Raw genomic sequence first — 17,024 nt, 5'->3', positions numbered from 1 at the left:
TTTACTTCACTGTTCCGACAACATGAATAAAATTGAAAATAAGAAAACTCAGTGCAAAATGAGAACTAATTTTACTACTTTTTTAACTGAATGTGTGAGATTTAACATCAAAAGGTGTATGTTCATAATTCAACTCCATATAAGTTCATATTTATCTCCAATTCTTCAATTACTCTGTATATTAATATGTACTACTTTTATAATGTAATCATTATAAAAAAGATAATGAACAAGGAACAGTCATGTGTGTCCTCTAAACTTTTGGCAGTACATTAGCTTACCTAATTCTCATTTCTCATCTTTTTGTCTACCTATTATTTGAATTACCAATCCCCACAAAGTTATCCAATTACATGAGAGAGAGAGAGAGAGAGAGAGAGAGAGAGAGAGAGAGAGAGAGAGAGAGAGAGAGAGAGAGAGAGAGAGAGAGAGAGACTCAAATTAAAATCTTAAGATTTATTTCTCAGTTAAGAGAACACTTACATAGGAAATAAATAAAAATATCATTCTGTAATCAAGACCCCAACTATGGCTTACTAAAAAACAAACAAACGTTAAATCACATTGTGGATACATTTGTTTTTTAGCCAGAATCCATTCCTTGACTCTTTTTGGTGCAACCTGGATACCATATTTGCTTTCCCTGTCTCGACTCATTCCTGATACGGTATTTATATCGGCGTAATCTTTGCTTGTATTGTATTTTAATTCTATCATTCTCGTAATGAACACACAAGTTGGGAAAGGAGCGTGCTCTATCTTACTGCCGTGGTCTCTCTTTATCTAGCTACCGTACCTGTCTTTCTGTCTATCTGTCTAGTGCTAAAAATGTACAGTATAATGATTCTGAAAGAGGTCGGGTTTTATAAGTTTGTACAATTATAATCATTGCTTTCTTAGGTTGTTTGCCTCTGCTGTAGTTTTCTTCTCATGTCACTGCTTTTATGAAAAGAGGGCAGGAGGAATGCGAAGGCTCTCATGTCATGTAAAATAGTGAATGTTGGTGTCTGGTGGTTACGCAAAGATGTTTTACTTCAGTGTTGAGGATATTTTTGTTAAATTTCAGTTTACTTATTGGGTACTTCAGAACACTGTTATCATGTGAAGATGTACGAGCTTTAATTAAAGGTTAGCCTACGGTAGCCTAGAAATTAATGGCCCATAATTTTGCAAAAGTTAAATTTATGATGGGAGGTCAGACCTAACCCTTACAGGAAAAATCCAGTACCGGAGTTCCTGCCTTCCTATGGCTACGATCAAAACAAAACTTTTACTCCCACATTCACACACGACTAGAACATCTACTAGTTCCATTCTTACGTACGGTATAGAGTGTAAATACTGTGTATACACACCATGCACTTCATGTGGTTTGCAAAATACAGTACATCAAAATGTATACTTATAAAACTGTGTAAGGACACATATTGTACTGTGCATTTGAAAAAAATGGATATACTGTACTTGTATTTATGGGAGTCACCAGTGTACATTGGCTGGTTATATTTCAAACAGCACCACCTTTACATTGGAAGAAAGAGAGAATGCCACTTGACGGTCTCAATTAGAAATTATATTATAATAAAATGACAATGCCAATTTAGCTGTGATTTCATTGATATGGACATACTGAATATAAAGAATCATGACCTGTTAGAATACAATAAACTTCAAGAGAAATGAACACAATGCAGTACCTTTTGTTGAGTAACGGAAAATATTTAGAAAACTCCGATTTCTGTGACTTTGGCAGCACAGACTAAACTGACAAGGAGTGGGAATTTCGTTCCTAAGGGATGTGCGATGTACGTAAGTGTACGGTATTATTTTACCAGTCTATACCTGGTCACTAACAAAATTCACCTAATTCTTAAATAAAAATACAGGATTTGCAAGGGCATAAACCTTATATAAATATTCTACAGTAGATACAGCAAATTATACATTAAATGCTTTAACAAGGCAGCTCAATTTCTGAAGGCCTAATTATCAAAGTCTTATACCTCAATGATTCAAGTGCTACAGTACTTTTTTGTTATGTTTTCTTAGAACTGACAATAGCAAGCATTCATAAACAATCTACAACCATTACTTATTATTAATTTTATGAAAGTGAATTAGATGGTAATTTTCCCTGTACGAGGGCATGCTTCATTAACAAACATTTTTGTTAATGAAATACAAATACAATATCTCATTTGTTAAATCAACATAATCAACCAATCATAGTTCAAAATTATTTCTTGAAATATTCGTTTATACTGTACTTTCTTTCATGCTTTAAATATTAAGCTTACAAATATTTAACCATCAACTCAAACCATTTCGATAAGTTTGACGATACTTTTTTCATAGTAAAGTTAATTATTGTTGTTTAAGCTACTTGAAAATTAATGATGCTTTACACATTTTCACAAGCATTTAACACTCATTCTCAGTTGCATTACAGACACTGATACAACACTAACAACATTCATGACAACACAAGTACAATAAAACAAAATTAAAATGAATCCACTACATAGACAACAGACCTGACCATTTCTTTACCTAACCAATGCAACCACGCATAATTTGATTCCTACACTGTATAACGTAGTTATACTCTACAAGCAAGGGATGCTCTTAATATTTTTTTAAATCTTCTTTCCATCTGCCATCTTTATTTAGATACTACTGCCTTACAGTGTTCCTACTACTCAACAGTGGTTGCGGTCACTTCGACAACTAACTGTCACTGCTATTCACTACAAAACTTAATCTGACAAAAGAGGCTGGGCTGAACTGTCAAATAACTGAAGCATATCTAACTGAAAACACTTGGAAAAAGACTGACAACTATTACCATCACAACATAATTCAGCATTTTGCAGTCTACTTCCTGCATTCCCTTACAAAATATATTCAGCTTTAAAGAGCTATGAGGTGTGCTCTCTACTTGATTAATAATGCATTCTTTTAACCTTTATGTGGAAGGATTTACTTTATCCTGAAAAGCTGCGCAACGAGGAATCTTTATTTTTCATAAAGAGTTTTTTTTACATGCTGTGGTGCTTCTTTAACCGAAATAAGTGATCTTTAGTTATCCACACATTTAGGACTATTCAGTGTCACAAAAACTTTAAAATATGCTAATTTATCTTGTAGATTTTCCTGCCCTCAATTTCTTTACTGGCATGAGACTGAAAAACGGGATTATATACATTGAAAAGGAACAAACATTTTTGTTTATTTTTCCATTTACAGATAACCACAGTTACCTTTCATACCATCAGTTGGGACTAAGAGAAAATACTTTATTTTAAAAAGACAAGGACAATATGAAATCTTTGGCAAGTTTTGTCCCTGATAATGAGCAGGTAAGGGAATTTCAACCGAGTGCATAAAATATATTTCTACCGAGATCTACTACAATTTATTAATTACGCCATTCCTTGCCATCACAGTAGGAAATTAGTTTCCACTGCAACACTTTTTTTAAAGTTTCCATAAAAATCAATTGAAAAACATTAATTTATAGTTGCTATTTACAGCATAAACAAATTTAGCATGTATAAAAACATTGACATAATTGTTATGTTTAGAATCACACTTAAAATTTCTACACAGAACAAAATAAGATGTAGTGTCAGCAAAGCCAACCTAATATTATCACTGTCGAAACTATAGCCAAACTAGAAGTAAATCTTGTGTAAGAAGAAGTGTCTGAACAACCTACAACTACATCCCCACAAAAATATAAATTAACAGGCAAATTCTTCTAAACATTATTTGCAACTTCCAATCTAACACAATTTCAAAGTGCCTAAATACTAACTGAAAAATTACATACAGTAGCTAATGAGGTCTAACAAATTCTTACAACACTATATACTGATGTTTAACCAGTTCAATTAAAAGCTGCCCGGAAAAACTCAAAACGTGACTTTATGTTACTACACACTGCATAAACAGTGTACAGTACGTCATCACACTGAATTATCTACCAGACATATATGCATTCAATGTCATGGCTTGTCAAAGTATTTAAGACAGCCAGTAATTCTTGTGCTACTGTCAGTTTAACACTGAGACTTGCTAAAAAGAATGCTGTAATCCCCGTGAGGATACACAATTGATATATTGTGAGATTACGACCCTATTTAAAATTGTGCACGATAACTTGTAATTGCAGTACTCATGCATATATTCATATATACAGTATCTAAAACTCTTCCTGTTAGGTATATACAGCTTTTACACATTTCTGTTAGTGCATTCATTATGAAAATGTTCACTTGTGAGCAAAACATAAAATCCTCCAGTTTACTGTTCTGATTAATCCATAACCTAACCTTATTAAGCATTGATATGGAGTTCCAATTTAGTGTTTAGTACTCCCTTTTGGATATTATTACACACTTTGGTATGAAGTTCTATTTAGCTTTCCTTATGTATTCCCTTTTGACAATGTTAACTTCTAAAATTCTCTCAAGAAAAACTGTGAAATAAAATCCTGCTGAATGAATGTTAGCAAAGAGCCATGCAATTTACAACACCCTAAAAACACATCAACATCACCATCTCAAATCTGTTCATAGACAAATGACAAACAAGCCAGCAAGCAATCCACTTTCCCTAACAATAAAGAATTCATATGCTTCTCAGAAGCTCCTCATACTGGACTTAACAAATTCAAATTTCTACTAACAGAATACAGTACATTTCAAGAAGAATCAGACATGAGATAAATGATTTATTAAATAATGGGCTAAAGCATTGTTGTTACAATCTCTTCACTGTGTATTTGACATCAAAGCTCAAATGTCCTGGTGTTGTTACTTCCTCTATGCAGCCAGAGACATCCAAAACACCAGCCACAAAGTACCTGGCTCTAAAGAGCCTTTGCCGCAAATGCCTAACCCTGGTATTCTCCACTCATTTCTCTTCGGAAAAATATTAATATAATCCCTCTCTGTTTGGGTTAATTCCCATTTGTTCCTTCTAACCCTCATGACCAGACTAGATGCAGGCAGTTTCTGTTCGATGTGACAACATTCCCATTATAAAAAGGTGCTCCTTACCTCTAGACACCTTAAAATGAACTAGCATGTCAATTAAGCACACATTTTTCATTACGATGGTTGCCATACACAGGTTTACGAGATTGCATGGAGGACGCAAAGCCAAAACTAACACTTCAGATTTTAAAGCAGCTCTTCTAAACTTTCCCAGCCATAAAGACTTTGTGACGACAAATAATTTCCCCAGCTAATTTTATAAGCCTCATATCAGTTAGGATTACCAGCATTCAATACTACTAGTTACCAATGATGCTACTTCACCTTCTAAGTTACTAAACCCCAAAACTACATACAACTACCATCCCTCAGTACACATCATTCTACCTGAATACAATTATTTCAAGAACTGAGTCATTGCCTTTTTGAAGTTGATTCCCATGTGCCAAAAACAGCCATATCTAGTTGGGAAAGTAATTCAAATACTTAACAGTACATCAAGTACAATATAATTCTCTAATTGAAATTGGAAGCATTCACTGAGAATGCCCAGCAGAGCATAAAAACCTGATTCACCTTATAAATTCTTGCAAGTAAAATACAGTATAACATTTTTTTGCCCGTAGTCTCACGTCACTTATTGCTGCACCCTAATCCTTCATAAAGCCTATGTGCCAATTATGTAATGATAAAAAAGGGAACACATTTGAATAGAGATATTACCAAATATTAAATCTACTACCAATCAAAATGCTAATTAATACAGAGCGAGAGTACTCCACTAAAAAGCTTAAGTATTTAATTAGCGTCAGGAGGCTATGAGTTTGATTAAATAATTCAAGCTATCAAGAAACTTTTCCAACTGCAACGCAATGAGTTTAAAAAACTCCGTCTCTGCTATTTCTTTCAATCCTTTTGAAGCCTTAACATAACAACTGAATATGTCTCTACATACCTCTAATACCCTTTTATATAAGTTGTGTCATTAACTGTAAAACAGTACAATATACTGTATTCCTTGAGCTTTCGTTAATGAATGTGGTTCTAACATACATCCAGGTCGAGTACAACTGTGACCATAATCGCAAAAATTCCTCAACTATCATCATCAGAATGAACATTTTAACTTCAATTTTTCCCTATAAGGGGTTCAAACATGAAATGAGTAACAATGATCCCCCCCCCAAAAAAAAGAAAACTGTTGTCTTCACACTATCTTGATGTTACTGATCAGATTACAGAAACACTGGTGTGGAGAATAGCCGTACAAAAACACAAACACAAAATTCTAACAGCTAAACATACCTTAAAATGGAACCCACAAGTAAACTGGCATTCAACAAACCTGTACATCTTAAATATAAATTGAGAGTCCCAGTGTGTATTCATATCCCTATTCCTCTAAACATGTCCACACTGAATCAATGTATCTTTAAAAATAAAAGGTCTTGCAACAGCAGAGCAACTGATGAATTATTAATGTATGTCTGGGAACTAATAGCTCACTAGATCACTTATGAAGGAAAATGTCCAAATGTAGCAAGCAAGCAGGCAAAAATACATAAATAAAGGACAACGTTAGTACCTGAAGGACTACGGCATCATTCTAGCATGAGCATATCTAGTTTTCACCTATACAGGTCACACATGATCCACGTTTCATCTGAGAACATGCTGATTTAGCTCAAGGTGACAAAGATGGTAAACTGAGTAAGATTAAGCATCATTCTGATTAAAGCATGGTTCAAGATGCAGCAAACTACACTCTAAAGTAACTTTTTTTTTTTTTTTATTTGTCACGAGATGTGTTGCGAAGGTGCCAATTCCCTTTGGTTTCATGACTAGGAAAGAAAGCTTTAAGAGGAACGTCTCAGAAGAACAAGAGAAAGTGTGAAATGAGTTCACAAAGTGATGATTTGAGGACAAACTCATTCAGTTGAGGAGAATCACAATGACTGGAGAGCAACAAGGCAGAAATGCTCGAAGCTACGATTTCTTTAAACTGATGAATCCAGCTATAAACCCAAATACTAACAACAATGCTACAAGGAATATAGAAACCAATGATAATACAACTATTCACTGGATTATTTGAAGCTTTATGTGACAGTTACAATGTAGCTAACCTGAATAATACCAGTGTAATCCTCACTAGATTGCCTAAAGCTGAAGCTTGAATTCCTGTTCTTTTATTACAGTAACACAAAATTAACTGTAAAAATCAATGATTTTGAAAAACAAATAAACCATATAAAAACTGGAAGATACTACAGTTTCAGCTACCATTATATCAGTTACATACAACATTAATGAACAATAACAACACAGACAACTACTTTTCAAATATCAAATCACAGACAACTACTTTTCAAATATCAAAGAGAGAAGAGAGAGAGAGTAGAATAGAGAGAAGAGAGATCCTATGAATTCTAATGTACAGAGATTGGGAAAATCTACTTTGTTACATTACACATCAAAATAAAGCTTTGCTAAATGACAAGTTTGTTCTAAATTAAAAACATTGCTGGTCAATAAAAAAAAGTATTTAAAAACAGTTCCTCAGTTCACAGGATAAGCCTTCCAGTAAGTGCACTTTCCTGTCAACCTTCAGTTACCTCAACAATTTGTAACTTAAGAAAATCAAGACATGTATATCAAACATGTACAACCCACTGTGACTCTTCCAGTAGCAAGAGTACCAATCAAAAGTAAAAGAAGGTAAGAATCAGAGGGAAGGTGAAAGGGAAAATGAAAGATAATAAAGGGGGCAATGAAGAACCAAGAGGATAAACTTTTCAGGGCTTGGCATCAAGCAAAACAAGCCCAGCTTACTCTCTGGATTACCTTACAAAAAAAAAAAAAAATCCTTACAGAAAAAGAAGACACTTTATAAAACGTAAAACGTGCGTATGAAGATTAACACAGCTACGTAAAACACTAACATCAATGTATGCAAAGTTCTCAGGTTAGAAACAGCACATTAGAACAAGTTGAGCAAGTCGTTATCAAACGGCTGTATGTCAAAATTACGTACGTGTCAGTGTGCGTTTTTGGTGACTATGGGAGTGGGAAGAGGGTTTACTTACATCGTCGTTGGCATCGAACTCAGCAGAGTTGAGCGATTCTCGTGACCCCCTTCGGAGTCTGTCTCGTGAAGCAGATAGTCGCCGGTTGCCTTCTGGAGTTATCCCATCCTTGACCAGACTGACGGCCTGAAGGACCAGCGGCGCGCATAGAGTCGCATGCGCGCACACACACACTCATTAGAACACTGGTTACACATGATCATGCTAATACATACATACACTAGTAGAATGTCAAGATGGTACACTACTTACTACTTTCCAATTCCTAAAGTATAGCATGGATTTAAAGATAATGAGCTTAGCATTAAGGCTAGTACAGTATCAGGATCAATGTACGAGAGTTCAATCAAAACACTTGGGAACTACCCAGATTTTCAACAGCCCAAGTCATTGATGGGATGTTTATACACACTTATACAATAAGTACATAAGGACAAAAAAGCTTATTCAACTATGGACATTGCATTTTGCCTCTCGCCCACTGGTCTGAAGTCCCGGTGACCATTTCAAAAACTCATTAACTCACCTGGTGGTTTGATGAAGAACAAGTAAGTTAGAAAATAAAGCAAACAAGTGCAATGTTGAGAAATTAAGATGAAAGCTATAGCATAGTTAAATGGTAGCTGCAAGGAGTTCTTGTTCAGTAGAATCTAAAAATAAAATGAGGCTTTATGCAACTGCACATCCCTTCATTACTCAAAGCAAGTTGACTCAGGCAATGTTGTCAGAATATAAGAGCTGTCAGTGCCACGCTAAATGAGTGGAAAGCCCTTCTCAAGTTCAAAAGGCATGAGTGTACTCTAACTGTCCTTCATGAAATGAACAGATTTCACTATGCAAGAACAGTAATTCAGAAACATACTTCTCCCTAAAAATCAAAAACAAATTTCTAAACACCGCCGAACACAAAGACCCTCCTTGCTCCTCTGGGAAATTAACAATTAACTTGATGTACTTTGCAATCTACTAACACTAGTCAAGAAAAAGTACTTCATTAATACTTGTTACCTTTAAATAAAAAATACTGTATCACTGTATTGCGTAATTAATGAACACACATCAACTTCACTAATCTCATTCCTGTACCTCATGTGGGTTAAAAGTACAAGTAGGGGCAATGTCTTTTTCAAGGGCTTTGTAATACAATGTTACATGTTATAACCTTGTATATTATGAAAGGGAGAAGGGTAGAAAGAGAGTCCTATCATTTATGACAAAAATTATTTCATTCAATATTTTCTTTAAGTTAGGTATGGGGAGAAGAGGAGGAGGAGTTTAGAGGAAGAATGAATAATTATGCATTGTAGCCAGAAATAATTAAATCTGATCATCTAAATAAATGATTATGCTTCAATAAAACAATGTCCAATAGTGGACGTTTCACATAAACTTCCTGTTAACATTAGAGCTACTGTAACGGTATCTGAAAACTTTTGAAAATTAATATGCATGGTGAATAATACCTTACAAGTACATTTCTGCCAGCACGCTTTACATATGCAAAATAAAAATCTTTGGCAAACATGACAAAGCAAGATTATAGTAAAGTAAATAACCAAATGGTTTGCCTGAACGACATCTCACAATAGAAAAGTGTCATGCACGTTCAAAAACTTCAACAACGGCATTTTTAACCATCAGTGAGTTATGTGCAAAGGAGAGATGACTTGTCATCTCTCCAACTCATGAAAAAGATGCTTAGAAAAACAAATCTGCTTCTGTGCTGTATCTGGGAACATATGCAAAACAGTCTTCGAGGCCAAGATTCAACCTAGTTGTCTGAATGCTACAGTACTGGTACATGTAGGCAATGCTACAATTCTGGCAATCAAGTCAGTTTTACCAAAGCAGATTTCAAATCAAACTCCATACTAATTTGTAATTACTATTAACACCATATCCTCTCCTCTCTTATTCCTATATCTCCCTCATCATTTATAGGACTTATACTATATGAAACCTATCTACAGAAGCTGCAGCCTTTTTTATGGCTGGTCTTCAAGAATATGTATGCATTACAACATATGTGAAGGCTTCAAATCGCTTAGAATGTATGTAAAATTCTCCTTCTCTCTGAATAATAAACTTAAGAGGGAAAACAAATGGTAGAAGAAATGTAAAAAGTAGTCTCCAAGTTCTTCAAGCAAAAAGATCTACTACAAAAAATGTACAAATTAAAAGAAATGTGCTAATTTTAATGTAGAACAAACTCAAGTATATTTATTAACAACTTCAATACTTCAGTAAAAAGTTTACGAAAACTTCAAACAAATCTCATTACAGTATAATGCTGGACAAGCCCATAATGACCCAACAGTATTTTCTCATTTTGCAGGTTATACTTTTGATTTAGATCATATTTCATTCTCAATTCTTCTCAAGATACTGCCAAGATACATTTTTCTTGAATGTTTAGAGAAAAAATACTTTACAATGACCATTAAAGCAGGACAAACAGTTATCAGGCAAATATAAGTAATAGTTAGCTTACTATAGAGAGAACTTACAAATCAAAAGCTTTGGTTTAATATCAAGTGTTTAATGTACTTTACTCCAAACCCTAACATGTGACAGTCAAAGTTCTACATAATTACTGACATTCAAAACAGATGTCGTCTGAGGTTCAGACCACTAAGCTAAATCAAGGCCCAAAATATCTGTTTTTAAAGTTACCTAACATGCTATAAAATTTAGATGACACTGGCAGGAACATAGTCCTTTAAATCTGCTATGAGAGAGAGAGAGAGAGAGAGAGAGAGAGAGAGAGAGAGAGAGAGAGAGAGAGAGAGAATGCATTAATAAAATTGAAAATCTACAATACAAATTAATGTCATATATAAAAGACTAAAAACAACAGAATATCTTATATTTCTTTTTTTGATATCAATAAATCAAATATTGGAGGAATGTCCTTTATATCATTAGTACCACTATCCTAACATGTTCTACTTGTGACAACACCAAAATATTACAAAACCAGAAAAATTCCTTACTGTCATGGCATTTTCTTTAATCATCTGGTACTACTCTACAGGTATTTCATTTATAGTGTAACTAGTTGGCAATACTTTATTATCAAAGTAAAAAGACAAGATATTTTAAGACAACTGGTAAATGCTAAATAGAAATTCTTTGGTAAGAACATAAACAAATCCAATGAATATTTATAGCGTGGTGAAGCTACATACCCCTATGTGATCAATGTTTTGTGCCATGATGGAACATTACATTACACAGAGTTAAAGATTCAGAATAACTTAGTTACCCAAACCTTTCAAGCTCGATAGCACTGACAATCAAATTAAAAAGTAGCTACTTGGTTTTAAAATTGCATGTGGGATGATAAATAATGAGTAATTCCTGATAAAATTATTAGGTGGAATGTTAGAAAATGTGAATTCTGCATTTTTTGTTTCATGTTAAGAAAGTATATGACCGATTATAACTGTCACATAGCAACTGTTAGTTCTTTACTGGATGTTTGTGTAGTTAAATATTCTTTCCTTACAACTAACACACCTAGACGGATACATTTCAATCCCATACTTCTGACAGTAAAAATGAAGTATCTTAGTTTCCCCTCTAAAAAAAACTTTGGTTAATGTTAAAATTACTTATGAAATCTCAGATGAGAAGGTTTGAACCTGCTTTTAGACTACATTTAAAACATGCAATATACCAGCCCTTAATTACCAAGATAACAGATTCAAAACCAACATTGTCTAGCTTATTCACTGGTATTCTAACATTTTGTGGATCCTACCGTCTAAAAATTCATCGCCTAGAACCATACAGATTTCTAATAAATTAGACATACACTTTAACAATTAAATCAGTTATCTAACACTTACTAATATGAAATATTACCAATGCCTGATACCACAACACAAAAGATCACTTGGGCAACTGAAAAACTATATTTCCTTCCTTAATAGGCTTTCCAATTGTTCAAACAGATATTGAACATATCCCAATCTGTTCTCAAGCTATAACCAATGGGTCCACAGAAATAAACTTAGGTTATCATAATAGAAATACCATTCTATAACCAATGGGTTCAAATGAATAAACTTATATAATCATTATAGGAATACTATTACAATCCGTTTTGTCTGTTCAATGGACCCCAGTTTACCAAAGCTAGCCTTCCAATCTTAGGCACCTAAATACCCTAGATCCTCTTGTAAATCTCTTGAAGCTGACAATTTATAATACATAAACACAACTTTATTTTCTTGTGCTTTTTACACCATATATACTTGAAAAAACCTTCAATAAAAAATCCTCCATAACTTTGCGTATCATCCTTAGCTAAACTTAAAACATGCTGAATTTGAGGACATGTAAGTACTTCTGACAAATTGTAAGGAAAGCTGAACCTGACAAACCCCTTTTAATGGATAGTGTCTACAGTACTATTAAAACCTCATGTCATCACTTATATTATGTGCTGAGTCCTTTAAATCTTTTAACATCTTTTCGAGTCCTTTAAATCTTTTAACATCTTTTTACTTGACTGCAAGTCACCTTAGTTGGACTAAGTCATTAAAAGACCAACAGTGTCTTACCGTAGAACAAACCCCAAAAACTAACTGATACAACTGATCATTATAACAGAATCCTATAAAAAATTATTTAGGTTTCTAGAAGACTAAACACATTGAGTAGTGTTCCTTTTGTTCTCATCAAATAAAAAAACTTGAAATATTTCCAATATACCACAGAATAAAATTTTTGGTGTCTATGGCCAGTGGGCCTAATCATGATTCTTTCACAGTTTAATAAGAGCTTTTAAAGAAGCTACTACAGCAGTTCAGAGAATGATTCCATTTTCCACGCTTCCCCTGGGTTCCAAGTGACAAACACTGGCCATAATTACAAATTAAAATTATGATGCTCAATGCAGCTTGATAATCATACATCATTTCCATTTAAAATATGGGTAATTGCAGCATAGATATAATGGGCAATTTATACAAAATACTAACAGATTTATTATTCTTGTTTATTGAAGGATATCAGTGACCTAATGGATAAATGACATTAGGCTTATCAAAAATATAATGGATTCAATACTGGGAGATAGAAGAAAATCTAAGCCTGACTGGATGCTCAATAGTCTGGGTAAAATCATGAATAAAATGCACAGAATATGTTTTCATATTTCATTTAAAAAACACTTCATGAACTAATTACTAAAACTGAAACTTTGCAGTAATTTAAAACTAATCTTTATAAGAAAAAATAAAAGAGAAGTACTTCCATGAACTTCCCTGTACGGTGGGCTTAAGATTATGATATAAACTACCCCACATTTTAAAACCATCCCCTTCAAATGAAACTCTTAGGAGAAAATTTGATCAACTGCTGAAATTCTATCTTTAACTCTCCCAAAGTTCTATATAATAATATCAACTTTTCTTCATTTGTTAAAATGTAAATGATAATAAGAGTTCGTGCACACACAACACTTTCACATAAATATTAGGGTAACTTCCTAAGTATAGCAAATTCTGTCATTAAAAACTGATGCTCCGGAAGCAGAGCTTCCAAGTCGCAACAAGCAGCAATGCAAGATACACAAGTTTTACAATGTTGAACAGTAACTGAGAGTAATGTATAATTCTGTGATACATCAATATACTCACAGATTAAGGAATAAATTGGTATTCAAAGGCCTTGTGCATAAAAAAAATCCAGTACAAAATAGTGTTTGTGAAGCACACTACCATATACAGTACATAAATAGGGTACAAACTTCTTTCACCAACGTACGAGAGGCTAGGAAAAATCATTTAAAATATCTACAAGGGGTGAAGGAAAAGCCAATTGCAGTGTCCTGACCGAGTACTGGGTAAGGAAGGGAACCTCTACATCCCTTTGATACATCCAGTATAGAACCAAAAGTTGCAGCGCAACACTTTCTATATGCAAGCCGACATCACTGATGCTTCTGAGCATAAATGCACTGATAAACTTAATTAAAAAGCACATGGGGTAACTAACACAAAATAAAAATCAAATGTCTGCTAGCTTATTGGACGAGGTTATATCAGCTGACCTCTTTACGTGACCGGATGGCACAATCCTCGAGGGTCTCCGCAGCTTCGTATTTGCCCTGTCGACGATACAGCGCTCCAAGGTTTTTGAGGGTTGTGGTGACGGTGGGAGAATCTACTTTAGCAGCTTTGTGCCAGCCACCATATTCTCCATATGGGGCCGAATCCTTCACCTTATTTTTGTTTTCTTCACGCTCTTCTGCTACTTGCCAGATGGGTTTGTTGTCACCTATTGAGGAGAAAAATAAAAAAAGCACATTAAAAAATACAAGTACTATATTATAAAAAATAAACTAGCTTTCTTTTACAATAGAAACAAACAAATGCCAGTGGATCATGTTGTTTACCTCAGCCATCCCATTGTGCTTGCTAGTATATGATTAACATTTTGCCTACATATTCTTCCGATGCAAAAGTTGGTACCCTTCTTATAGGCCCACAGGGGTCTCAGGGACCATGGTTTGAACATAGTTAAATATGCTTTATATCATCATAAAAGTTTTCACATCACCTTTTCCCTTTATGGGGTTGGACATAATATGAGTTCTCTCCATCTTCCTCTATCTTGCACAATTTCTGTCTGAATTCTAATCATGCTTAAGTCTTCATCTATATCCTTTTTCTTGATTTCCTGGTCCTTCCTACAAGCATGCTACTTCCATACGTACTGCTTTTCTGATTAACTGTTCCTCATCCTTCACATCAAATGTCTAAACCATCTTGGTTTTTGGGACCCCAGTCTAATAACATCATTGGAAACCATATCTTTACCCATCTCCCTTATTCATAACACAATTGTCCCACTGCACTTCAGCCATTAATCTTTCTATATTTGTATCCTTTCAGCATCTCCATTTTCTCTGAATCTACCCTCCATAAAGGTGACCATAACCTACTTGAACTATTTCTTAACTACCTCCCGTTCAAAGGGGGTACAGTCCCCCATTTGAACCAACCTGAATCTCTTTTACCTAAAGATGCTTTACGCTAAACACCTTTACCCATGGATGCTATACACTAAGTTTGGTTAAAACATCCAGTGGTTCCAGAGAAAGTGATAACGAATCAAACTTTACACCAGATATGCAGACAGTCAAGACACAAAGATAGGGGTGCTGGACAAACTGTCGTCAGAAAAGCTACTCCAGCTTCCAGCTCAGATGAGCTAAAAAGAGGTAAGTACAATCTTTCCTCTCCATCAGGTTTATACCTATGCGAGACCCATGAGGAACAGCACTCATCAAAGCCACCTTAACACAATGTATATGATAGGAATTTTTCTTACATATAAAACTTTGGATCTCTACTGTAACCAACAGGAACCATGGTTCAAGCACACTTAAACTTAAACTACATGGGGATAACTGCACATTAATTTGACATCTTGCTCTAGAAACCTTACAGCTACAATATGCAAGGATGCTTTAACATACATTTTGTCATATCTGGCCATGTAATTCCAGGTGAGAATTCTAAACAACCCTGTGATATTTTCAGTATTTCTGAGCTAATTCAATCTTCCAAATGCACTAAACTCCCATTTAACAAAGACTACATCAAATTTGGTTGAAACTTATCCAGGTGGTTCTGGAGAAGTTAAAAATATGAAATATTTACAAGAGACAGATATCCAAATGGTGGATACACTTTAATTAAAAAAAACCCTCATCTGCTTTCAGACCAAATAAGCTAAAATTACATCATTAATTTTTAATTCATTCATGAACTTCAATTTCTACAACTCACAGTCTCTGTGCTACAATGCATCATAAGCTCAAAGAAATACTGTTTCATATCAATTCTCAAAGTATTTTCCAGTTCCTTGAGAGGTACACTCAGTACATCACTGTGCCTGTTAAGACTTACAACAGATAAATACAACCTATTAGATCTAAACTGGCAAATGGAAATGAAATGCCACTATGGCTAAAAAATACAGTAGCAGGGTATGCAATCCTTGTCATATGACACAACATTTGAATAACAAGCCACTGAATTATGAGAAAACCATTATGGAATATGACATGAAATAAACCATGTATATACATAAGTTATGTTGATTAGCGATACATCTGGAATTGGCAGTGTAGTAAAGTATCTATTTATCTTTGCAAGCACTGATAGGTTCGACTTCTAGATTTAAATATCTTGGAAAAATTTTTTCGGGAAATCATGGAAAACTAATGACAGACCAAAAGAGGAAAATGTAGGTTGCCTGGAAAAATATCACCAAACAATTTAGTGCATACTGCACTCTCTACATCCAATTAAAAAAATAAGCAAAATCAAGAAAATATTCCTTACCATCAATGGCACCAAATTCGCGCTCATGAGCTCGGGTCAGCACCTGTTTATAGAGAATCTCAGCCTCCTTGTATTTGCCCTGCTTGAGGTAGGCTGACGCTAAGTTATTCTTGGTTTTCGCAACATTGGGGTCGTCTGGACCCAATTTGGTTTCATATATTTCTAAAGCCCGCTGGTAGTACCTCTCTACTTCTTCATACTTGCCCTGCAAAAGAGGAAAATCATGATCTTTAAAACATTCTCTGTAGAATCAACAAAACTATATCAATTATTAAGTACTGAAAGCCTTATCAGTAACAGGCACAAAATGCAGTATGCATGCTTTCATGACACAACTTGATATCCAGCATCAATAAAGAAAGGATTTAAAAAAAAAAAAGCCAAAGAAATTTGCCCAGTTTTAAAATGCTGATCTGTCTGACTAAGCAATATTTTTTACCATATATTGTTAATCTTGGGAAACTAACAAACATTGCTAAAAGTAAATCTATGGGATCTTAAAATGTATGTCTAATGCACACTTCACGTTAAGTATACAAATTTCAATAACTCGAGATAAAAGTGAAACAACAAAC

At 34.3% G+C, this 17,024-nt stretch overlaps 1 protein-coding gene across 50 annotated transcripts in view; it reads right to left on the bottom strand.

The window, feature by feature from the left end:
• Positions 1-17,024, bottom strand: part of Klc (kinesin light chain) — a 200,636-nt gene that overhangs the window by 24,381 nt on the left and 159,231 nt on the right. For 45 of the 50 annotated variants that reach the window (XR_010851884.1, XR_010851880.1, XR_010851882.1 and 42 more), the window contains 3 exons: positions 16,450-16,654; positions 14,148-14,374; positions 8,087-8,212 (listed from right to left, as the gene is read on the bottom strand). Coding sequence is in view for 44 of the 50 variants with exons in the window: in XM_067097464.1 (XP_066953565.1) it covers positions 8,087-8,212; positions 14,148-14,374; positions 16,450-16,654 (558 nt within the window). In the remaining 6 variants the exon portion in view is untranslated. The remainder of the gene's footprint in view (positions 1-8,086; positions 8,213-14,147; positions 14,375-16,449; positions 16,655-17,024) is intronic. The other 5 variants (XM_067097480.1, XM_067097481.1, XM_067097483.1 and 2 more) reach the window with 1 other exon arrangement.

This window comes from Macrobrachium rosenbergii, chromosome 54 (assembly GCF_040412425.1).
Source record: "Macrobrachium rosenbergii isolate ZJJX-2024 chromosome 54, ASM4041242v1, whole genome shotgun sequence".
NCBI lineage: Eukaryota > Metazoa > Arthropoda > Malacostraca > Decapoda > Palaemonidae > Macrobrachium > Macrobrachium rosenbergii.
The sequence above is the reverse complement of the archived record's forward strand: the minus strand, read 5'-3'. Positions and strand labels throughout refer to the sequence as shown.